At 38.2% G+C, this 26,288-nt stretch overlaps 1 protein-coding gene across 3 annotated transcripts in view; it reads right to left on the bottom strand.

The window, feature by feature from the left end:
• KIF6 (kinesin family member 6) overlaps window positions 1-26,288 on the bottom strand; it is a 385,916-nt gene that overhangs the window by 291,755 nt on the left and 67,873 nt on the right. For all 3 annotated transcript variants that reach the window (XM_019457021.2, XM_019457020.2, XM_053905057.1), the window contains 2 exons: window positions 14,919-15,066; window positions 10,041-10,150 (listed from right to left, as the gene is read on the bottom strand). In XM_019457021.2, the coding sequence (XP_019312566.2) occupies window positions 10,041-10,150; window positions 14,919-15,066 (258 nt within the window). The remainder of the gene's footprint in view (window positions 1-10,040; window positions 10,151-14,918; window positions 15,067-26,288) is intronic.

Below are 26,288 nucleotides of genomic sequence, written 5' to 3'. Positions count from 1 at the left end.
AGAGAAAGACAGATATCATATGTTTTTACTCCTACGTGTAATTTGAGAAACTTAACAGAGGACCATGGGGCAAGGAGAAAAATTAGTTTCAAACAGAGAGGGAGGGAGGCAAACCACAAGAGACTCTTAAATACAGACAGCAAACTGAGGGTTGATGGGCTGGGAGGGAGAGGGGAAAATAGGTGATGGGTATTGAGAGGGCACTTGTTGGGATGAGCACTGGGTGTTGTATGTAAGCGATGAATCATGGGAATCTATTCTCGAAGCCAAGAGCACACTGTATACGCTGTATGTTAGCTAATTTGACAATAAATTATATTAAAAAATAATTATAATATGTAGGCTAACTGCTATAGAAGTTTCAGAGCTGGGAGATTAATACACTACCTGCGACACTTATCATCTGGTCCAGATGAGCCCTCTAGCTTTCTAATGGAACCTCTTCCCCTCCCTCACCTAGATTTCATTCAAAAGGTTCTTCCCCATGTGTCCTCCCTCTAGGCTGACTCAGCACTACTCCCACCTCAGCAGCACGGCCAGATCTTAGCGCAGTCAGAACTTTGGTCTTGGCTTATGCCAATAAAATTAGGAAATCACTGAGGAAGTGGGCTATGACAGGGGATTATTGGTTGACGCGGCTCTATTCATAAGACTACTGTAACTCTAAATGACTTGTATGCCTTTTTTGCATGTACACACATTATTAACTGGACAGTTGACAGCAGTTGTATTTGTAAAAGTTTCCTGAGGTGTTTCATGTGCATGCTGCATTTTCCAACTAAATGTTAAGTTGAGGGTAAGCATACAGTTTAAATTCCTTATAATGCCTCAAAGAGCTCACTGAGATTTCTGGCATCTAGTAAATGCTCGGTATATATGATATTGACAATCTCAAATAATTTTAATTACTTTTTCTCTATTAGTTGAGCTGTAATAGTCAGATGTGTTTCCAAACCCCGTGTGTTCTTCAGAGTGATGGAACAGAGTGACCAAGCAAGCCAAAATTATTCAACACTTTTTTAGGTAATCCTATGGTTTTGCTTTTATACTCAAAATTTAAAACAGATTGGAAAATTATCAGACTACACCAAATGAGGTTTAGATAAGGTCACAAGGATGGGGTTCCCATGATGGGATCAGTGCCCTTATAAGAAGAGAAAGAGACTAGAGCACATGCGTGCTCTCTCTCTCTCTCTCTCTCTCCACCATGTAAGGACATAACAAGAAGAAAACTATTACCCAGGAAGACAGCTCTCAGCAGGAACCAAATCTGCCAGTTCCTTGATATGGGACTTCCCAGTCTCTAGAACTGTAAGAAATAAGTGTCTGTTGTTTAAGCCACCTAGTCTATGGTACATTGTTCTCGTAGCTGAGCTGACAAAGACAGCCTCCTATATAAGACATTTCAGATGTTGAGAATGATTTCTTTCAACCAGCCATTCACAGTAGGGGAAGTCAACTTGCCTTTTGAGATTACGCTAGAAGGACAGGCTTTGGGTAGAAGTGTGTCATTTTCAGGCTGGAAAGGCTCTCTATTCCTTAGCTATGGTCACTGACAATGTCCCATTTCTCTAAGAAACACAGTTCCTGGCCAATCCATGAAGGACACAGAGTATAAGTGACCATACACAGTATAAGTGACTTATACACAGAGTATAAGTCACTGGTCACTTGCTCAGATCATCCCGGAGAACAGCACCGCTGCTTCTCAAGAAGTTGCCTCCCAGCTGTATCAGTAATGAAATTAGCTGAAGAAAAGACTGGAGTTCGTTTTAACTTTGAGATCTATGCTTATAGGTCCAGAATCTGTTCAAATGCTCAATGGGACCAGAAAAATAACACAAATGAAAAAAACATAATACAACAGGTAGGAATAAGAACTGAAGGATATATGCTTCAGCTAAAGGCACTAAATTCAAAAATTTTAAACATGAAATGTGTAGGCCAAATAAAGTAGATTTGTGGCCAATCCAAGGAGAGTCCTAGGCATAAGTGGAAAGATTGGCTTTCAAAAGGACAGTTTCCTGGGGCTAGAGGGAAGGAGGTGGGTAGGAGGCAGCAAGTTGGGGTAATTCCTATTTGGCAGCTTCGATAGTCTGTCTGAGGTGAGGATACAAGTGGTGTGGAAGAGGATTGGGGCACACAGTGTGTGACAAAAGAGACGGACATTTGATGTAGCTATTGTGGGGACTGGGAGAAAAATCACTGGGTGTATGAAGACACTGCTTAGCAGGCTGAGGGCTTAGCTGAGGTTGAAGACCATAATGAGGCAGAGTTTTTCTCCAGCCTTCTCTGAACTCCCAGGTGGAAATCGGTATCCTCCCTCATGCCCTTAAAGAACCCAGGGCATCTTATCACTTACTATGTAAGTCTGAAATGATCATTTTATGAGTCTGTTCTACTAAACTAGCCCCCTTTGAGGTACTCTCAGAGCCTTGCAGAGTGTCCGACACAAAACAGACAGAGCTGAGAAGGACTCAAAGTTGTGGCTCACACAAGAGGTTCCAGAGCCCTGAAGAAGCCCAGAAACACAGTCTTCTCAGAGCTCAGATGGAATGCCAGGATACAACATGGATCTCCTGGCCAAGAGCACCAGAACCCCCAGGTCTGATGTTTGATGGACGGAGGTAAATATCCTGGTCCATCTCTTGGCAGACGTGGAATCTTAGGGAAATATCACACTATCTAAGTGAACCTCAGGTTAGTCATCCATAAAGCATAGATTATGATACCTACCTCCTCAAATGAGATACTGCATTTAAAGTCCCTAGGATAGGGACCAGCACACAAGAGGTGCCCATTTCCCTCATGGAGAGATTTTTTCTGGTATCTCTAAAAAGAACTTTTCCTAGGTGGATGAAGGAAGGGATTAATACAGACCACCTGCACTGGAATCACCTGGGCTGCTAATTCAAACATATTTGAATTTTCTGGAGGTGGGGGCCAACAATCTGCTTTTTTAAACAACATCTAGGTGATTCTCCTACATAGTTATATTCTCACACATAGTTAAATTTCAAGCCACTGGATTATGTATTCCAATTCTGTCCCTCCTTTTTACTCCCACTGCCACCAGGATGATCCTAATAACTTCCCACAATGCTCTGCGGTCTGACTCCCATCCATCTCATTCTAGCCTTACATGCTACTGAGTGATTTTTCTTCCTAAAAGGCAGTTCCAAGCTGCTCTACCCTTGAATAAAAATCTCTGAGGGCTACACCTTCCTGACAAATCCTGGCATTCCTACTTTTCTGTCTCAATGTTCTCACCTACTCCCTTCCTGGGGTCCAGTCAAACAGGTCTACTAACTGTCACAGAACAAGCTCAGTGCTCTTCCCTACCTTTGTTTCCACATGAAGGCCACACTCCACTGCCCCAAGTCTTACACCTTCCCTCAAGGACTATCTCATGTACCACCTTCTCTGGGAATCTCTTCCGTATCACTTGACCTGATGTCATTTCTTCCTCCTTTAAGCCCTAGTCATTCTTTGTGCCTTTCTTATGATGTTTTTCATATTCTACCTTATGCTATTTTATACTAGTTTTCCCCACTCTGCTGTGAGGTCCAGGAAAAGTAAAGACTATGTCAGTAAAGTCAGTGCCTACCTAGCACAGTATGTGGAATCAAGATGGATCTCTATAAATGTTTGTTGAATAAATGAATGATTCCACATGACTAGAATGTAAGCCATGAGGGCAGACACTGCATTCATCTTTTTTTGTAACTCCTGCAACACTTAAGAGTGTTTCATATCCAGTGGGCATAGCAATTTGGTGAATTAAATTTAACATCCATCTATTTGTTTTCCTTTGGCAACAAATTATTTTACAACAAAGCCAAGATTGCAATACTGGATGCTGGAGTTTACTGACTTTTTGCTAACGGTAATAACCATGACCATCTTTGGAAACTTAAATGCATTATGCATCCCTATTTAGGAATACTAAAATTACACTTAAGTAAGGTGACTATTTTCCCTATGGTTAAGACCAGTAGTTATACTGTTTTACTCCATAAGACATACTTAGATTCTAACTATATTCTCTTTATAGCATATGACATAAAGACTTTCAAAAATAGATGTTTTGTTTTCATTTAAATTGCTAAATACAGAATGCATTGAATACATGTGTGTGTGTGCATATATATATATATACACACAAATATATAGACAATAATTTTTTAATTAAACTTGTTTTGTGAAAATTGTAGATTTGCATGCAGCTATAAGAAATAATGTACCCATTACCCAGTTTTTCCCAATGATAACATCATGTAAAACTATATTAAAATATCACTACTAGGACACTGACATTGATAGAATCCACTGATCTTATTCAGATGTCCCAGTTGTGTGTGTGTGTGTGTGTGTGTGTGTGTGTGTGTGTGTTTAGTTCTATGGGATTTAATCACATGAGTAGTTTTGTGTATCCACAGTCACAGTTGAGAAACAGAACAGTCCATGACCATAAGGATCTCTCACTGGCCTTGTGTAACCATCCCCACTTCCCTCCCTAACTCCTGTCAACCACTCATCTGTTATCTAGTTCTATAATTTTGTCATTTAAAAAATATTATATAAATAAATCATACATCATATGACCTTTTGGGATTGGCTTTTTTCACTCGGTACAATTCCCTGGAGATTCATCCAAGCTGTTAAATGTATGAATAGTTCGTTCCTTTTCGCTACTGTTGTTTTGTTAACTAAAGTCCCATAGCTTCTATTAGGGTTCACTCTAGGTGGTATATATTCTACGAGTTTGGACAAGTGACCCACCATTATACTATCAGATAGAATAGTTTCACTGCCCAAAAAGTCCCCTGTGCTTCACCTATTCATCCCTGTATCTCTCTCTCCCCATCCCAACCACCAGCAACTAGTGCTCTTCCTACTGTATCTATAGTTCTTCCTTTTCCACAATGTCAAATACTTGGAATCATACAGTATATAGACTTTGTGTGTCTTCTGTGGCTTAATAGCACTTTTCCTTTTATTGCCAAATAATGTTCCACTGCATGGATGTATCACAGTTTGTTCTTCTATTCGCCTAATGTAGGACATCTTGGTTGCTTCCAGCTCTTGGCAATTATGAATAAGGCTGATATATCCATTCATGGGCAGGTTTCTGTACTGACATAAGTTTTCAATTTATTTGGTTAAATACCCAGAAGTATAACTGGTGGATCCTATCCTAAGAACTATGTTTGTTTTTTAAGAAACTGACGTCATCTTTTAAAATAGCTATACCAGGGCACCTGGGTGGGTCAGTTGGTTGAGCATCTGTCTGACTCTTTATTTCAGCTCAGATAGTGACCCCAGGGCCATGGGACTGAGTCCTGCATCAGGTTCTGCGTGGAGTGTAGAGCCTGCTCGAGGTTCTCTCCCTCTCCCTCTGCCCTTCCCTCACTTGGGCATGCATGTGCACGCTCTCTCTCTCTCAAATAAATAAATAAATAAATAAATAAATAAATAAATAAATAAATAAAATGTAGCATACTGCATTTCCTCCAGCAATGAATGAGCATTCCAGCTGCTCTACATTCTTGTCAGCATTTGGTATTGCCAGTTTTTTAGATTTTTGCCATTCTAGTAGGTACATAGTTTTAATTAGCAATTCCCAAATGACAGATGATGTGGAGCATCTTCTCAGATGCTTAGCTTCTTTGGTGAGCTGTCTGTTCAGAGCTTTTTCTCATTTCTTCATTGGCTTGTTAGTTTTCTAGTTGCTGAGTTTTAAGAGCTCTTTGTATATTTTAGATGTAAGTCCTTTATCAGATATGTGTTTGGTAAATATTTGCTCTCAGTCTCTGGGTTGTCTTTTTATTCTCTTGACAGTGTCTTTCAGAGAGCAGAAGTTTTTAATTTTAATGAATCTCAGCGCATCTATTTCTTCTTTCACAGATCATGCTTTTAATGTTGTATCTAAAAACTCCTTGCCAAATGACTACAGCAACATTTGAAAGAAGCAATTGACTTTAGTCCAATCCCCTGACATTATATATACAAAGTCCACAGGCAGTCTATAGGCAATTGCTTCAGTAACAGCAGAGTTGGAACTCATTAGAGTGTAAAAAACAAGGATCAGAAAAGACAGAGTGCCCCATGAGAAGAACGTCCAGCAGGTGATTTGGAGGAAGCTGTGTTGCTCAGTAGTAAGAAACCTGTTACTGATGGCTATTGTTGTGCAACATCAAATTGACCTTGAATTTGATTAGACATGGTTATGCCACGTATAAGAATGTCAAAGGGATACAATGTGTATCTTGCCATTGTCCCTCAAATGGATGACCACAACAGAGAACCAAAGTCAACAGACACTTTGCCTATTATTTTTGGATCACAGTCAGAGTATTTGGGACATTCCAGCTCACAACAATGAAACCAGTCAATCAGATGGATAAGATTGTGGGGTTAGACCTCGTCCCAGTTCAAGAGTGTATGAAACCAGATTAACAGTACATACTCTTAATCTAATCCAGGTACAGCAAAAGTCACATTCCATTATAAATAATTACTTGATAATCTTAGTAAAAGGCAAACTCTCTAAAATCCCCAGAAAACCAGCAGACTCAATACCAGTCAAATCCCATCATCCCTACCCCAAAAGACTATGCTGTTCTTGAGTTGTTTTGGAATTCTATTGTACTGAATATATTTGAAGTAAATAAGCTATACTCCTGGGATATGGGAGTCTTCTTTCATAATGAGAATCTTTTCATTTTTATTTTAATGGGTTTGTTTTCATGTAATTATATTCCAAAATGTAAGAAGAACATCCTTCTGTCCACTTTTGTATGGGGGAGGGCAGTAGTTCACTGAAAACATCGGTTTTGTAATTGAGGTCACTTCTGACTTCAGTCAGTGAACTCATTCTCCAACAAGAGGATGAAGTTACCAAAGAAGAGCAGTAGTTTAAGGTAGAAGGCTAGTGACATCTACCGAGACAATCTGATTGACCTTGAGATCCACCACTAAATGCAAGGCATATCAGGAAACACAGAGACATGGAGTGAATTAAAAGCATTGTCCTTGCTTTCAAGAGGCAGAAGGCTCCTTTCTAGGAGGAAAATACAAGATATCTACATCACTTCTTATTTTTTTGTGAAGGGGAAAAGAGTCACCAAAGAAGTCCTATTCTGTGAGGTCGTCAATCTTTGACCTCTAAAAGGCTGTTAAATATTATATAACCCGATGCCCACATTTTACAGACCATGAGAAACCCAGAAAAGTGAAAAAATGTATCTAAGATTGAGGGGTTGGGACTAGAACCCAAATGTCCTGACTTGTAATCAAGTGCTCTTGACTATATATTACACTGCCTCTCTTAGAAGTCAACGACTTTTCTCATTCCTAGTTCTCATAGTCAGGTTGCACCCAATTATGTCCATTAGACTCTGATTCACAGAGCTCATGCTGTTGTTCCTTTATACTCTCATCTTCAAAAATTCTACTTTATAGTTTCAATTTAATAGATAATTTTTTTAAATCTTGAGAACTTACTTTGGCCTAGTGGTAGAGAGACTACCAACTCAGGTAAGGCATACTTCCTACCTTTGAGGAAGTTATTGTAAACATCTAGTAAGGTACTCTTAGCCACCAAAGTTATGTATATGAAACTCAATACCACCACCCAATCAAGTGTTCTAACAGAAATCACCTTTTTAGTCAATGACTCCAATTCTCTGGGCCCCATGGTAAAATCCTGAAGCTATTTTTGCTACTCTGGCATGAAAGTCAGAGTATGTAGTTTTCAATTTTTTTTAATGTTTATTTATTTTTTGTGAGAGATTGACAGAGAGAGAGAGAGAGAGAGAGAGAATCTGAACTAGGCTCCAGGCTCTAAGCTGTCCGCACAGAACCCAACACAGGGCTCAAACTCACCAAAAGTGAGATCATGACTTGAGCCAAAGTCGGATGCTCAACTGAGTGAGCCACCCAGATGCCCTTGTGTTGTTTTTTTTTTTTTAATTTTTTTTTTTAACATTTATTTATTTTTGAGACAGAGAGAGACAGAGCATGAACGGGGGAGGGGCAGAGAGAGAGGGAGACACAGAATCGGAAGCAGGCTCCAGGCTCTGAGCCACCAGCCCAGAGCCCGACTCGGGGCTCGAACTCAGGGACCGCGAGATTGTGACCTGAGCCGAAGTCGGACGCTCAACCGACTGAGCCACCCAGGCGCCCCGCCTTTGTGGTTTTTAATTCTTGCTCTACAATTAACAGATTAGTTTTGACACCCTGGAAAAGTCATACCTCTCTGAGTTTACTCTTCTCAATCAGTAAAATACAGAGAACCAACCTGCTGTAATTCACCTTTGTTTCAAATCCAATCAAATCCAAGGTAAGAGGCATAATCAATTTATTTGATTTCTATCTAACTAGCTAGCTAGTTATCATCTATTTATTTTTTTTATGCATATCTCTCAAACTTCTTTCTCTTCCTCCATGTTTGTCATAGCCAAGACTTTCATTTCTGGAATATTGTTAAGCAGGTTTCAAGTTCTTCAGTGTAGATATGACTTGTTAAAGCAATTTTAATCCGGATTTAGCCTAGAGGTACACAGGTTAGACTGGAGGCTAGAAAATTAATTTAAAAGCCTATTAGAGTAATAATCAATCTCACAGCAAAAGCCCACCATTCAAGTACCTCAAAAGCTGGCTTCTGTTAGCCTTTCTGCTTTTATCTCACATGACTCCTCAACACATGGCCTTTCTGACTACATCTTCATATTTTTAATGTTGCTGTTTCTAACCTTCCTCTGAGGAACATTTTACCTCTCTGTAAACTTAATTCCAATAGTTTCCTTAAGACCAATTTCTTCCATGGAGTCAGATCTTTCCTTTCTCTTCTTATATTCTTTAATTAACATATTTAGAAACCAACAATAATCCCCTTTCCTAACTCCCTCTAATGAATACAACTGGCATAAAAGAGATACGTAAAAACTCCCTGTCAATATTAAAGGAAGAATACATATAAAGATGATGTAAAGAGTATAATTTATTTTCTTTATTATTTCCTTATTTCTTTTGCAAACCAGAACAAGCCAGCAATTGGTTGTTGATCTTTGTGGTAGAGGATTAATATGTGTTTTTAAATTGCTTTAGAATATTAAGAAAATTAAAATACATTTTCTTGGCTGTACCAACTTTTTAAATTTATTTTATTTATTTTTATTATTCATTTATTTATTTTTGAGAGAGAGAGAGAGAGAGAGAGAGAGAGAAGGAGAGGGGCAGAAAGAGGGGGACAGAGAATCCCAAGCAGGCTCTGCATTGTCAGCACAGAGCCTGATGCGGGGGTTGATTTCATGAACCATGAGATCAAGACCTGAGCCAAAATCACAAGTTGGAGGCTTAGCCAACTGAACCACCCAGGCATCCCTACCAACTTCTGATATATGAAGATGTCTGGACAAAAGGATATGAAATATTACCAATTAATATGTAATTTAGGCAGATATTCAAATAAGCAGTGAGTAATAAATGCTGGCAGGGTAACTTACTCAGTAGGTAAGCTCTGAAGACTCTGTTTATATTTCAGTCATGCAGCAATCAGTGCCAATCTGACCAAATGATTTTCAGTGTCAGTCTTACAATAGAGAAGCAACGGGGAAAACAAAGTTTTATTTTCTCTCTTTCAGTCTCTCATTGCTGCTTGAGCCCTAATTTGAACTCCCTCTTCAGACAAAGGCCACAAATGAAGGAGGAAAGGGTCTGATTCCGCAGAGGTAAAGCAGTACCAGCATATCCCACTAGTCCACTCTACCCCGGGTCCGAGAACATTCAGTGCACTCTCTTGTACCAACTCCAAAAGAGATTTTCCCAAGAAATGGGTTTCAAGCAATTTTAGTTCCCATCATTGCTGTCTATTTGTCATAACTGAAAAAAAATATCCATTATATTACAAAAAAGATTCTGTTATCCAGTATTTGTTAATTATGACTGAGACCAGAAACATACAAAGTTTCAAAGAAAACAATTGAAAGGAACATCTGAAAGTAATTTCCCCCATTCTTTGTTGTTCTGCTACTCACGGCAAATCTTCCAAACTGGAGGCTTCATGTCTTGGATCCAACAGATCATAACCACATTCATTGTAGATTTCCAAATAGGAAATGCGTGTTGTATATATTGTGCTGCTGTCCTGATTGGAAAAGGGGAAGACATTATTTAATGGCTATAAATAACGATTCAGCTCAGAGGAGGATGAACACATTTATCATTATAGTTTCCTCACAGCTTCTCTTCTTTACCCTCCTCACTTTGTATGGTTTCCATTTTCAGTTCGTGACACTTTCAAGTTGCCAGTAACCATATGCATGAAGCTTTTTTTTTTTTTTAATAGCCAACACCCATGATTACAAGCAACTTTAGTCTGTTGTTTTTTTTATTGGTTCCACGTTATACATAAAGAGTCAATATACACTTAAAATGAGCCAACTTGGTTGCAGAAATGTATAACACACCAGTTTTTACTTTCCAGACCCCCCTCCAAAAAAAAAAAAAGGTTACTGTGAAAAAATAAACTTACATTCTGTGAATAGCCTATTCATAAAAGAAAACAGTATCATTACTTCTGTTTAAAACCTTCAGTAGCAAAAGAGTTTCCAGCTTTCATCATAATTCTTTTAAAAATTTTTCCAATATGCAAAATTTCTGGTGATATAGATAACAGACAATAGTAGATAATGTAAAATGAATCCCAGGGGACAGAAATAGTTTAGATCAATCAGGTAACAGTAAGAGTAGACATTCACAGCTCACTGCCTATAACTTCTCTCTTGGGTTAATCTTCCTGGCCCACGTGGCAATCAGGGATATTGAGCTATTCATTTGAGAGAGGTACTTTGTGGGGGTTAATACTGAAATGCAATGACACAGGCATCAATGCAATTAGGATAAAAGCCCAGGCAACTGGTCCTGTCTCAGTTCTGCTAGCAGATAAAAAGGACCCACTCCCTCTGAGATAGAATAAAATGGAATTTTTTCAGGTCTCAAGAAAACTGAAATTTTTTTTTCAGTTTTCAAGACCAAATATCAATTGATAGCACTTTCTTCTTGTTTCTCCCAAAATACAGATGCTTGCATTTCAGCAAATAAGAGTCCTACTTCTCATAACAGAATATATTTGTGTCTCATGGCAAGAAGGTCAGCAGATTGTCAGAGTCAATACTCACAAAGAGATTTTCCTTAGGATGACCTTCCTGACTGATTCTTACCCATATCCAAGACAATCCATTTGACAGATACTATTTAAAGGGAGAGACGATCAAGTTCACAGAGATGGAAGAGAGAACAAAGGCCTGCATATCCAGGGCTGGAATCCTAGTCCTACTTGCTATAATACCCTACTGTGTCAGGCCTCAGTTTCCACACTGATTAGTGAGGAAATTGAATAATGAATTCCTAATGCGTTCTTCAGATTAAAATTAATATGATTGTCTGGTTCTAAAGTGGCTCAAACTATCCAAATAAAAACACCAATATTTCATAAGAACAAAATAACACCTGAAAAATTAAGGCAATTCTCAGGCAGCACATGACCAGAGCAAAACTCTCAAGCTACACCTGAAATGTCATGTTTTGGTGGTCTGGGAAGGTGACAGCATGGACTGAGTCTCTACTAAATAAATTTATCCCCACCAAATGCTGAAGTCCTGCTGATGTAGGCGACTCTGTTTATCCTAACAAACCCCCTGCTGATTAGATTAGTGTCCTAGTTTAGCAAAGGCATCATTCAACATCATCCTTTCGGTTATGGCACAGGTATCAGAGATCATATATTCTAGACAGATTCTGTGTGGTCTTTAGTCTAATCCAGTTTTCCCTCAAGTATCCTATGAAATACTTGTGAAAAAAGTGTTCCACAATGAACATATATGCTGTCCTCTCTAGAAGATTCTCAGAGCAAGATTCTCAGACCAAGTTGAAGGCCATGGGGGATCATTTAGCAACCTCTCAGCAAGTTTAAGAGCAACATACTTCTAAAACTTATCTGAACATAACTGAAATATCCCATATGTTATAGTTTGAGATTTTAGCATACAGTTCTGAGCTCATCTTAGCATCAGAAAAAGCTGGGTTTGAATACGGGATCTGCCATTTATAACTGAGTGATCCTGCACTATCGTCAGCTGTTTAATTATGAAATTGTGGATAACTCTTATCTTGTAGAACTGTTGTAACAGAGAAATAGGGTTCTGTATTTAAAATCTGACTAGAAATGTGTGTCCCTGTAGTAAGGACCAATAAGTTGTTGCTGTTGCTACTGTTATTATTATTGCTAATGTTATTGTTTTTACCATTATTTCTAAAAGCCCCCAAATAGAGAATTCAGCAAGAATATAAAAGGAAAGTAAAAGAAAGGCAAAACAACAGCCAATTTGTATGTTCATCTGCAGTGGAGAAACTCTCTTCTTCCAGAAAGTAGAAGGAATCATAAGTCAGGAAAATGGCAAGACTACTCCCCTGAGATGATAGGGATAATGCCTTTGGCTCCTCCAGTTTCTGCATTTTCTGGACTTTTATTAGAATACACACTTAAAAGTCACTGAGCAATGTGGCAAGCTACCTTTCCTTATTATTCCTTTTTTAGTGTCTAGGATTGCCAGACTGTAATGTAACACACATGTTCCCTGCAGACAGCCTTTTCTCTTGCCCCAAAACAAGTCTGAACCTCACAGTACTCAAAAATAATGAGCTATGATTTCTAAAATAAATGGAATCAATTGTCTTCCTTTAAAATTACTGCAAATGTGCTCCTATCACACTCACAGGCATTTTAGGAGCCAGTATGCACTTGCTCTTGGTTTATCTTGAAATAATTACTTTGCATAAGTCAAGTATGTCCTTTAAGAATTCTAGAGAACTCCATGTGCCCCTCTCAAGCAATCGACTGGGGGTATCCGAGTACCTGTCTGCATTTTTCAGCTACACAATGTGGACAAACTTAATGATGAACCTCAAGCTGTCTCTTACTAGTTTTGCAGCAGTTCAATTTGATTAGAACGAATATGTTGTGCCCATCATGGAGATCTGTCCTTTTACAAAGAGCTGTCCTGACTATAAATTGGTCCAAGGGGTTCTCTCCAGTCCAGGAAGTGATTTAGGATAATTCAAACTGAAATGTGGTTTAGAATAATGTCAATGACAAACAGATATGAAAACAATGAACTGGGCAGACGGTAGGTACTTGGAAAACATTTAGACTTTTAGAACTACATTTTGGTATTCACAGACAAAATTTTAAAAGGGACAAATATATTTTCCATTAGGAAAGGATTTATTTATTCTGTTTAACTTAATCAGGGAAATTGGCTTCATTTGTCCTAAGTTTCAAAGGATTCTTTGAAATTAATCAGGATCATTTGTCTCTCTCTCTCTACATACATACACACACACACACACACACATACACACACACACACACATATATATGGATATAAATATTAATGGCTATAGTAACTGAGCTCATACATTGACCATGTACTATGTGCCAGGACAATATCTTTATAGATAGAGTATGTTCAACCCTCAGAAGCAACTCCATAAGCCTGAGACATTAAGTAACCACCTCAAGGCCACATGCTGTAAGTAGCACACTTTCTCAGAACAAGGTTGGTCTGCACCAACTTCAATGAACTTTCCAAGACAACATACTTCCACATTGGGCCACAGCAGCAAAAACTATTAGAAATTATGTTCCCAGTCTGTGAAATCTGGGAGCAAAACAAAGCAGCTAATGTCAGAAATAAATGAGTAAATGAAAAGACAGGATCTGAATCCAACATACACACTATACTCAACTCTTTCTCTTCTACATTTTCTGGCATGCAGTGTTGGCATGTTTGAGCTAGTGAGAGATGAGCTGAACTAATGGGTAATTGCTACTTTATGGATGGAAATTAGAATTATGCAGATCTCAGCGATTTCTTCTCATCTTTGCAACTCAAAATGCAAAAAGCATACAGTCAAGAAAATTTGGAATAGCTGTTACACTGACCTAGTTAGGACATTTGTTATACAGAATTAATACAACCAAGTAAGTGTAGGAGTGAGTAGGGATGCTGGAGATCCTCTAGTACAATTCAATTCTTACTTCCACAGAGGGAAAAACTGAAACCTAGAAAAGTTAAGGGAAAACTGAAATCCAAGTTCAGAGAAGTTCCTTCACTCATTATTGTTTAAATACAACCAACAAAATAAAGCCAGTCTGAGATACAGAGGCAGTGTATGTAGTGGTGAAAAGCACAGGGTTTGACATCACACAGACCTGGGATGGACCACCAGACCGGCTACTTATAAGGACCCAGGGAAAGATATTTAGACTCAGTTTTCCCAACTATAAAATTGGGATAAAGATACCTGCCTTGTTAATTGTATTATATGTCGTATTCAATACTAATAAGGCAACAGGCACTTAGACACACACATAAATGATGCATATAATATAAAGAACTCTTCATAATAATATTAATTGCAATAGGATATTTACTCTGGTAAACTCTTCTGGGCTTCTGTCACAATTGTGAAAAAGGTACAAGCATATCATCTTACTCAGTGCTTTAGTAGCTGAAATAAAAATGTCTTGGTAAAAGGACATCCAGTTTCTTAATGGGAAATATAAGATGTTAGTTGGGAAAATGTGTTCTCTGTTCTTTTAACCTCCATGGATGTATCAGAAGGAACTCTCTTTCAGCCTTTGCTGAAACAGCATCCCTTTAATGAGAAGCACCTTAATTTCTACTTCTTCAGCAAAATCCCAAACTTTCCTTAAATATAAAGGCCAGAGTTATTACACAATAATACTTCCTCATTTAGATATAATATAATAAAATGTCACAATAAATTTTTTACCCACTGTAAATTTCTGCTGAATATATCAAACAGAAAATGAAGTTAAAGTTTCATACCTTTTGTAATTGCTCAAAAATGTATGACAGTGTCCTTGGGATAATGCCTCTGTCACTGTAGCGTTCTGCTCCACCCGTGATGGTGAATGTCTTACCACTGCCTGTTTGCCCATATGCAAAGATGGTACCATTGTAACCTGCCAAGACACTAAAGAAATGGCACACTTTTAATATCCAAATGGCTAATTGCACTTGTATCAAATGGCTTCTATTCTAATAGCAATCTTATTCAACACGATTGAAACGACATTTATAGAAATTTCTATATATGAGTATATAGCTGAAATAACTGACTGTTTTTTCAGGCAACAGTATCAGACACCAATCCTTTTTTCTAAGAAAGGACCTATAACTCAAATGGAGTCCAGTCATCTTAAATAGTTCCTTTTGTTAATTTGAATAAAATTTTTATTTAGAATACTTTTGTATTTACAGAAAAGTTGCAAAGGTAGTACAGAGTTAACACATACCCTACACCTAGTTTCCCCTATTGTTATTACATTAGTATTGTACATCTGCCACAGCTAAAGAATCAATATTGATGTATTATAAATTGTATTAAAATGCCTTTTGTTTTTACATAATGTCTTTTTATTTTTTTCCAGCTTTACTGAGATATAAATGACATATAACAAATGTAACTTTAAGGTGTAAAATGTGATTATGTGATACACAAATATACCAAGAAATGAGCCCCACAAAAAGGTTAGATAAGACATCCATCACCTCACATAATTATCATTTTTGTAGGTGGTGAGAACATATAAGATCTATACTCTTGACAACTTTCAAATATATAATATATAGTCACTGTGCTATACATTAATCTGTGGAACTTACACATCTAATAACAGGAAGTTTTTACCCTTTGATCAACATCTCCACATTTTCCCCTACCCACTAGCCTCTGGCATCCACCATTCCTTTCTTTATATCTGTGAGTTCAGTTTTTCAGATTTCACATGTGAAGGAGAACATACAGTATTTGTCTTTCTCTGTCCTATTTCACTTAGCATTGTGCTCTCAAGGCCCATCTATGTTGTTGCAAACAGCAGAATTTTCTTCTTTCTATGGCTGAATAATATTCCATTGTACATAAACCACATCTTCTGTATCCATTCATCCATCAGTAGACATTTAGGTTTTTCCATGCCTTGGCTATTGGGAACATGCTGCAATGAACATGGGAATGCAGATATCTCTGAGAGATTTCATTTCCTTTGACATATACACAGAAGTGGCATTGCTGGATATGGTCGTTCTATCTTTAATTTTTTTTTTTAAGGAAACTCCATACCGTTTTCCATAGTGGCTGTACCAATTTACATCCTCACCACTAGTGCATAAGAATTCCCTTTTCTTCACATCCTTGACGGCACTTGGTGTCTCTTGGCATTTAGATAATAGCCATTCTAACAGATATGAGGACATATCTCATGCCTTTGGTTTGCATTCCCCAGAGGATTAGAAGTACTGAACACCCTTTCATGTATCTGTTTGGGCCATTTATATATCTTCTTTGGGGAAATTTCTATTCAAGTCCTCTGCCCATTTCTTGATTAGATTTGTGACTTAACATGTGATCTATCCAGGAGAATGTTTCACGTGTGCTTGAGTAGAGTCTGTAATCTGCTGCTGTTGGGTGAAATGTTACATATATGTCTGGTAGGTCCATTTGGCTTAAGGTATAGTTCACATCCAGCGTTTCCTGATTGATTTTCTATCTGGATGATCCATCCATTGTTGAAAGTGGGGTATCAGATTCCACTACTATTATTGTATTGTTGTCTATTTCTCCCTTCAGATCTGTAAATATTTGCCTAATATGTTTAGGTGCTGTGATCTAGGATGCATATATATTGTTATACCCTTGTGATAAATTGACCCTTTTATCATTATAAAATGGCCTTCTTTGTCTCATTATCGTTTTGGCTTAAAGTCTATTTTGTGTGATAGAAGTATAGCTACTCTTGCTTTCTTTTGGTTTCCATTTGCATAGGGTATCTTTTTGCATCCTTTTCCCTTAAGTCTCTGTGTGCCCTTAAAGCTGAAGTGAGTCTCCTGTAGGCAGCATATAGATGGGTCTTGTTTTTAATCCATTAGCCACTCTATGCCTTTTGATTGGAGAATTTAATCCATTTACATTAAAAAGAACTAAGGCAAAGTAAGGACTTAACTAATACCAACTTATTCATTGTTTCCTAGCTTTGTAGTTCCTTTGTTCCCTTCTTCCAATTTTATTGTCTTTTTTTTTTTTTTAATGTTTATTTATTTTTGAGAGAGAGAGAGACAGCACAAGCGGGTGGGGGAAGAGCAGAGAGAGACGGAGACATAGAACCTGAAGCAGGTTCCAGGCTCTGAGCTGACAGCACAGAGCCTGACGTGGGGCTCGAACTCATGGACCCTGAGATCATGACCTGAGCCAAAGACGGACACTTAGCCGGCTCAGCCATCCAGGCGCCCCTTTTTTTGTCTTTCTTTGTGAAGTGATTTTCCCTGTGGTATACTTTGATTCCCTCCTCTTTATCTTTTGTGTATCTACTATTCATTTTTACTATTAGTCCCATTTTTTGTATCTTTGACGTCACAATTTACCTCTTTTAATATCATGTCTTCATTAACAAATTATTGTAGCTATAATTGTTAATACTTTTGTCCTTTAATCTTTATACTACATTAAGTAATTAGCATAACACCATATTATATAGTATTAGAGTATTATGAATTGCTTAGACTTGCCTTTACCAGTATGCTTTATATTTTCATATATTTTCATGTTTCAGTAGTTCTTATAAAGCAGGTCTAGTGGTGATGAACTCCCTCAGGTGTTGTTTGTTTGGGAAAAAATCTTTGTTTCTCCTTCATTTCCGAAAGACAGCTATGCTGGGTAAAGTATTCTTTGTTGGCAGTTTCTTTTTTTTCTTTTTCCAGAAATCTGAGTATACTGTCCCATTCTCTCCAGGCCTATAAGGTTTCTGCTGAGAAATCTGCTGATACCCTTATTATACAGGTATGTTTTTCTCTTGTTGCTTTTAAAATTCTCTCCTTGTATTTGATTTTACCAATTTTATTTTAATGTGTCTTATAAAAGATCATTTTGGTTTGAAATTATAGGGTCACCTATTAGCTGTATGAACATGGATGTCCAAACCTCTCCCCAGATTGAGAATTCTAATCCACCATTTCTTTAAACATGCTTTCTGCCCCTTTATCCCTCTCTTCTCCTGAGACTTTAATAATGTGAGATTGTTTCCTTTAATGGTATCCCATAATTCAGAAAGGTTCTCTTCACTCTTTGCATTTGTTCCTTGCTTCTCTGACTAGATAATATCAAATGATATGGTTTCTAGTTAACTAATTTTTTATTCTACTTGATTGAGTCTGCTTTGAAGCTTTCTATTGAATTGTCAATTCAATCACTGTATTTTTTAACTCTAGGATTGGCTTTGCTTGTTGTTTTTTTTTTAATGGTTTCTATTCCTTTGTTGAACTTCTCATTTTGTTCATGTATTTTTTTCCTAATTTCATTTAGTTGTGTTTTCTTGTAATTCACTGAATTTCCTTTAGAGGATTATTCTAAATTCTTTGTCAGATAGCTCATAGATCTCCATTTCTTCAGGGTCAGTTACTGTAGCTTTATTAGTTTCCTTTGGTGAGCTCATGCCTACATGGGTGGATATGGACACTGGGTCCACAGTGGCTGACCAGGTACTGGGGATCACTGGGGTAGGTCCAGCATCTGGATCTACAGGGGCCAGTCCAGTGCGAGGATGGGCTGGGAGCCTGGTTTCATGGGAGCCAGCCTGGAGGCTGGGGTCCAGGGGCCAACCTGGCATTAGGACCAGCCTGTAGTCTTAGGCCAAGGGAGTTGGCTTACACCATAGGGCATGAGGGGCCAAGTTGGCCTGCAGTGACCAGTGTGATGCTGGGCAGGTCAGGAACCTGGGTCTGTGGAAGCCAGCCTCAAAGCTCAGGCTTCACGGCTTGGGCTGGCATTGGAGAGGGCTGGCCTTGTGGGTTTGGTGGGAACCAACCAGATACTAGAACTATAGGAGCCACCTGAGGCCATGGAAGCTGGCCAAACAGGGATGGGTTGGGATCCTGAATTTGCTAGAGTCTGCAGGGAGCCTGATGTCATGGGAGCTGCCTGGGGCTATGGAAGCTACCCAGCCCCAGGGTAATCAGGAGCTTGGTTTTATGGGAGCATGTTGGTAGCTTACTGCTGTAGGAGCTGCTTGGGGCTACAGGAACAGGAAGGTGCTAGGGTGGGCCGGGGGATTGGATTCTCATAGCCTGCCAAGAGTCCAGGACCAAGAAATCACCTGGTGTTATGGAAGTTACCTGGGACCATGGGAACTGCCTGGGGCCACTGGAGTCAGCTGATGGTGGGATAGGCCAGCACTGGTAACCACGATAAAGTCAGTTCCTCATGTCATTCTCCTCCCAAGGGGAGGGTGTCTCTCTCAGCTGCTAGGATGCCCATGCTTGGGGGAGGAGTAATGAGGTAATGTCAATCTATCTTTTCTACCCTCTAATGCAGTAATGGCACTATCTTTCCTACCCTCCTCAATGTGTCTTCTTTTTTTATCCCATCCCAATGCTGTAATTCCTCACCTGGAATCCTTAGCTTTTGCTAAGGTATTTTCAGGCTTGGTAGTTATTCAAATTGATGTTTCTGGGAGGGAACAGGTGCTAGAAATTTCTATACTACCATTCTGCTGAAGTTGCTCTCCTAATTAAGTACTTTCTTCATCTTTGGTATACTGGGCTTGAATCAAATAATATGTTGAAGATAAAAGTTCTGAGGAAAGCATATGTATAATTTGGAAACTGCAAACCCGACACCTGGCACTTCATGTGGCAAATACAACACATGGTCACCTCCTAGAATACCAGGTACAGAATGTTTGCCACTACGTACCTTGTAGTGTAATTCCCTAATTTAATAGTCAGCACCAACTGTAAATCCTCTAAGAATTTCCCTCTTCAATTTTCTTGTAATGATTTTTTGGTAGAAGATACTAATCCATATGTGTTCTTTAGTCCTACAGAGCAGCTTTTGATTTAATGGTGATCTTAAGAATCATGGGTCTTCCAGATTTTAAGTGATATTACAAAGCTGTAGTGATCAAGACAGTATGGTACTGGCACAAAAATAGGCACACAGATCAATGGGATAGAATAGAAAACCAAGAACTAACCCACACTTATATGGTCAATTAATCTACAATAGGGGGGAAAGAATATGCAATGGGGAAAAGACAGTATCTTCAACAAATGATGTTGGGAAAACTGGACAATAACATGCAAAAGAATGAAACTAGGCCACTTTCTTATGGCATACACACACAAAAAAACTCAAAATGGATCAAGGACCCAAACGTGAGACCTGAAATCACAAATATCCTTGAAGACAACACAGGCAGCAATTTCTCCAACATCAGCCATAGCAACATTTTTCTGGATATGTCTCCTGATGGAGGGCAAAAAAAGCAAAAATAAACTATTAGGACTACATCAAAGTAAAAAGCATTTGCACAGTGAAGGAAACAATCAACAAAACTAAAAATCAACCTATGGGATGAGAGAAGATGGTTGCAAATGATACATTCAATAAAGGTTTAGTATCCAAAATATAGAAAGAACTGATACAATTTAACATCTAAAAAACAAATAATCTGATTGAAAAATGGGCAGAAGGCATGACAGACATGTCTCCAAAAGAGACATACAGATGGCAGCAGACACATGAAAAGATGCTCAACATCACTCATCATCAGGGAAATGCAGATCAAAACTACAATGAAATATCACTAACCATCTGTCAGAATGGTTAAAATCAATAACATAAGAAACAAGTATTGGCAAGGATGTGGTGAAAAAGGAGCACTTGTGCACTGTTGGTGAGAATGCAAACTGATGTAGCCACTGTGGAAAATGGTATGGAGATTATTCAAAAAGTAAAAAATGAACTCCCCTATGATTCAGTAATTGTACTATTGGGTATTTACCCCCAAAACACAAAAACACTGATTCAAAGAGATACATGCACCCCTACGTTTATAACAGTATTTATAATAGCCAAATTATGGAAGCAGCACAAGTATCCAACAATAAAGAAATGGATAAAGAAGATGCGGCATATACATACAATGGAATTTTATTCAGCCATCAAAAAGAATGAAACCTTGCCATTTGCGACAACATGGATGCAGCCAGAGAGTATAATGCCGAATAAAATAAGTCAGTCAGAGAAAGACAAATACCATATGATTCCACTTATGTGGAATTTAAGATACAAAACAAACAAGCAAAGGAAAAAGAAAGAGAGAAAGAAAAACCAAGAAACAAATTCTTTTTTTTATTTTATAAATGTTTTTATTTATTTTTGAGAGATAGAGAGACAGAGCATGGGCTGGGGAGGGACAGAGAGAGAGGGAGACACAGAATCTGAAGCAGGCTCCAGGTTCTGAGTGGTCAGCACAGAGCCCGATGCGGGGCTTGAACTCATGAACGGCGAGATCATGACCTGGGCCGAAGTCGGACACTCAACTGACTGAGCCACCTAGGCACCCCAGAAACAAATTCTTAACTACAGAGAACAAACTGATGGTTACCAGAGGGGAGGTAGGAGAAGGGATGGGTGAAAGAGACGATGAGGATTAAAAAGCATACTTATCATGATGAAAAAATACAATTTAAGAATGTTAAAAAGAAAAAAAAAAAGAACACTGGATCTTCTCAGCCACCAACTCTCTTCTGTCTCTCTCTACTCTTCTCCTCCCATCCCTTCTTGCCCCCTCCCCTCCCCTTCTCTCCTTTTCCTTCTCCCTATCTCTCTCCTCACCATATAGGCTTTTCATAGTACACCTGACATGATTCAGACTTTCACAAATGGATCTTTCCTCTACACTGTACAGAATAGCAAACTATTATAGCATTACATTCTTTTTTGTTACAAGTAGCCCCTTCATCTCGGAGATGTTTTAATCCAACGAATTATGAAGTTGTCAGCTAATGGTAACCTCATTGTGAACAGATGTTTGATAGAAGGATCCTCCGAGAATCACCCCTCACTGTTTACGCTGGTATTCCTGCTGTAATACTTCTGTTGAGATACTGCCCACAGTTCTATGCTTTCGCCATGCTTTCATGATTGTATGTTAAGTGATTTATCATCTCCATGCCCTCTCTAAACACACAGGTTTTGCTTAGAGTTTATTGTGAAGTAATCTGTTAAGTCCTGGGTGGGCACCTTATACAACTAATTAAGCTAAGAATAACATCTATAGCAACAATTCAACGCATCTTTTGCTATGTAGGTAGAAGGTGTTACCAGTACTTACAAACTTAAAGGACTTAGCACATTAAGTGAATGAAAATGGATTACTACTGTGTGGTTCAACTTTCCCTTTCTGAGACACTCAGTTAAGTTTTCTCCATGTGTCTTCACATGGAGTTAGAACTACAATGATGAATTAGCTAGATGATAACAGAATCTTCCTGCTCAACATTTGTTGCCAATGATATAGCAATGTTCTATTAGCAATTATCATTTGATTCCATAATATCTCTTGACCACAAATGCTCTAGGTATATGAAGTTGATAACTTTAAGAATAAACCTTTAGAGTGCCTGGGTGGCTCAGTCGGTTAAGCATCCGACTTCGGCTCAGGTCATGATCTCACGGCTTGGGCTCTGTGCTGACAGTTCAGAGCCTGGAGCCTCTTCGGATGCTGTGTCTTTCTCTCTTTCTCTGCCTCTCCCCCACTCACACTCTGTCTCTGTCTCTCAAAAATGAATAAACATTAAAAAAAAAAAGTATGTCAGTTCTACCCATACATACTCTGTGGCTATTTATTACATAGTTACAATAAAAAATTAAATGGGAAACATTTATCTCCAGTTCTTTTCTGTAGAGCATTCTCATCCCAATTCCATCTTGTCCCTCCTCTCCATTGAACACTGGGCAATTTCATATGCTTGTAGTCTCATCCATCCTAAGAGAAAGTACTAACGAAAAATAAAGAAAAATGGTGGAGTCAGGACCTCTGAGAATCCACTCCTCCACAATAATAATGAGAACAGGGACAAAAATTGTCAAAATCAAGTTTTTCAAAATCCTGGAAGTTCTCCAAAGGCTCACAACAATCCAAGGGGTGTTTACTCAAGTAAAATGGCTGAATCTCAGTAAGAACAGTGAGCTTTGTGACATGTTAACTTGACCATTCCCACCTCCCTCTCCCCGGTCCCATAACGGCCTTGAAAAATAACAGACTTGCAACCACAAAACCGAAAAACAGAAGCACAGCAACCACTGGAAGAGGTAGGATAGGTTGGGAGCAACCCAAAAAGTCCACAGAATTGTACTTCTCTGACCTGTCTGACAGCTCCCTGGAAAAGCCCCACTCACAGTACTTGGCTTTGGTGACCTGACTTGGTTTATTCAGTGAAAAGAAGCCATATCCCCATGGTGTTTGTTGAAAACAGATCAGTTGCAAGTGTTCACCATCACAGTTGCCCTAGGCTGCATGCGGTACCAGGAAGGCCAGCAAGAGGGTGAACAAAAACTTGAAATAAAAACCTGCAGAAAAGGACGTCTATAAGAGGGGTTGAAAAGTTATGACATATTTTGGGGACTCTAGAAGACCACATACATATACAGGACTATGTGCATACCCAAGAGAGATGAGAGAAGGTCCTTATATCTCACCTCTGGCTCACCTTGTAGGCCTAAAGAAGCAGGAAGTGAAAGCTGAGACAAAATTATAAATTTATGGAGCACTGAGATCAACACGTACCAAGAGCCCCTGGTTCAAGGCATATTTTAAAAAATCTCTCTGTCCACTCACTACCTGACCACTGAGCTTACTGAACAGAGATTTCAGAAGCCTCATACAACAAACCATATAAGCTTTGTAGAATGAGTCCCCAAAACTTACTAAACAAACAAGCAGCTGCACCAATGGTAACAACAACAAACCTTGGGGAAGGCTGGAATCTGATTTTCAGAGCTGTCATATTATATTACTCAAAATGTACTACAACAACAACAACAAAAATTATGAGATGCACAAACAGCAAAGTATTTCCTAGGCACAGGAAATTAAAAAATTAATAGAAACAGCTCTTGAGGAAGCCTAGATTTTGACTTCTAGAAAAAGAGTTTAAGTTAGGTATTATAAATAGGTTTGAAGAATAAATGTAAAACATGTTTAAAGGATTAAAGGGAAGTACGAAGATGATGTTTCACAGAAAAGAAATATGAATAAAAAGACACAAATTATTTAAAAAAAAGAATAAAACAGAAATTCCGGAGTTGAAAGGTAAGATAATTGAGAAACAATTCACTACAATAGCCAATTTGAGTTGGTAGAAGAAAGTAAATTTCAAGACAGATCAACTAAGATTATCCCGTCTGCACAACAGAAATTATAAAGAAAGAAGAAAAATGAACAGAGAACTCGGAGATCAACGTGTGTATAAAGTCCCAGATGGTAAAGGGAGAGAATGTTTAAAAAAATAATGCCCAAAGACTTCCCCAATTTGATGAAAAACATTAATCTACATATCTAAGAAACTTGATAAGCTCAAAGTTATCCAAATCTAAACACATGATAATCAAACTGTCTAAAGACAAAGAAATCATGGAAGTAGCAAGAAATAAGTGACTGATCACACACAAGGAATCTTCCACAAGATCAACAATGGCTTTCTCATGAGGAATCGTGGAGGCCAGAAGATAATGTAATAATATATTCAAAATGCTTGAAGACTAGTTGGGAGATCTTGCTTTGCAAAAATTAACAAGGCTCCCAAAATTTATATTTTAATTTTGTTTTCAGTGTTTATTGTTACTGTGCAGAAACATAATAGATTTTTCTATGTTGATCTTGAACCCTGAAACTTTTGCTGAACTTGTTTATTACCTCTTGTCATCTAACAGTGGATTGCCTTAGATTTGTATACACAAAATCATGTCATCTGTAAATAAGCATACTTTTACTTCTTCCTTTCTAATCTAGATGTCTTTTTAATGCACTGGCTAGTGACAAATTCTCTCAGCTTTTGTTTACCCAGGAATGTCCATTTCTCCTTCACTTTTGAAGAATGACTTTTTACAGATACAGAAGACTCTATTTGCAAGTGGCATGGTCTTGTACATATACAGAAATTCCCAGGAATCTATTATAGAACTATTAAAAATAATAAACAAGTTCAGCAAGGTTGTAGGGTGTAAGACTTAATGTGAAATGGCAGGACTCTCCCCTCTCATCAGTAGGTTCCTGAAAAGTCCCTCAAAATTAGAACTGGCTTCTTTGCAAAAGTCAACCAATTTCTCCTGAAATTTATATGGAAATTCAAGGGACCAAGAATAGACAAAACATCCTAAACAATAACAAAGGTAGAGGACTCACGCTTCTTAATTCAAAACCTACTACAGTAACAGTAACCAAGACAGTGGGATACAGGCATAAGGATAAACATACGCATGAATGGAATAGAATTGTGAGTCTAGAAATAGACCCTTATGTTTACAATCAGTTGATTTTTGACAAGGCTGGCTACTGACAAATACATATACACCACACGCGCGCACACACACACACACACACACACACACACACACACAACCAGAATATTACTTAGACATTAAAAAGGAATGAGATCTTGCCATTTGCAACATGGATGGACATAGTGGGTATTACACTAAGTGAAGTAAGTCAGACAGCACAAGATAAATACCATAAGATTTCACTTATAAGCAGAATCTCAAAACAAAAGAAATGAACAAACAGACAAAAAAACAGACTCTTAAATACAGATAACAAACTGATGGTTTCTAGAGGGGAGATGGTATGGGATGGGGCAAAAGAGATTAAGGGGATTGATTGAGAGGTACAAACTACCAGTCATAAAATAAGTAAGTCATAGAGATGATAAGTACAGCAAAGGAAACGTAGTCAATAACACTGTAATAATGTTGTATGGTGACAAATGGTGGCTACACTTGTGGCAAGCACTGAGTAATGTGTAGAGCTGACAAATCGATGTGTTGTATACTAATATACAACTTTGAAACTAATAGAACTTTGTATGCTGATTATACTGCAATAAAATTTTAAATTAAAAAGAATACATCAGAAATTCTGAGAGTAAAAAGTAGGCAAAGGATTTGAATAGACATATCTCTAAAGACAGTATATAGATGGCCAATAGCACATGAAAAGATACTCAACATCATTAGTCACTAGGGAAATGTAAGTCGAAACCACAATGGGATACTCATTTTATACTCACTCTAAGATACCTTAAAAAAAAAAAGATAACTACATGTGTTGCCGAGGATCTGAAAAAATTGGAAACCTC

Source organism: Panthera pardus, unplaced genomic scaffold, assembly GCF_024362965.1.
Source record: "Panthera pardus isolate Hobbes unplaced genomic scaffold, ASM2436296v1 HiC_scaffold_17, whole genome shotgun sequence".
Classification (NCBI taxonomy): Eukaryota; Metazoa; Chordata; class Mammalia; order Carnivora; family Felidae; genus Panthera; species Panthera pardus.
This window is presented reverse-complemented; position numbering and strand designations above follow the sequence as displayed.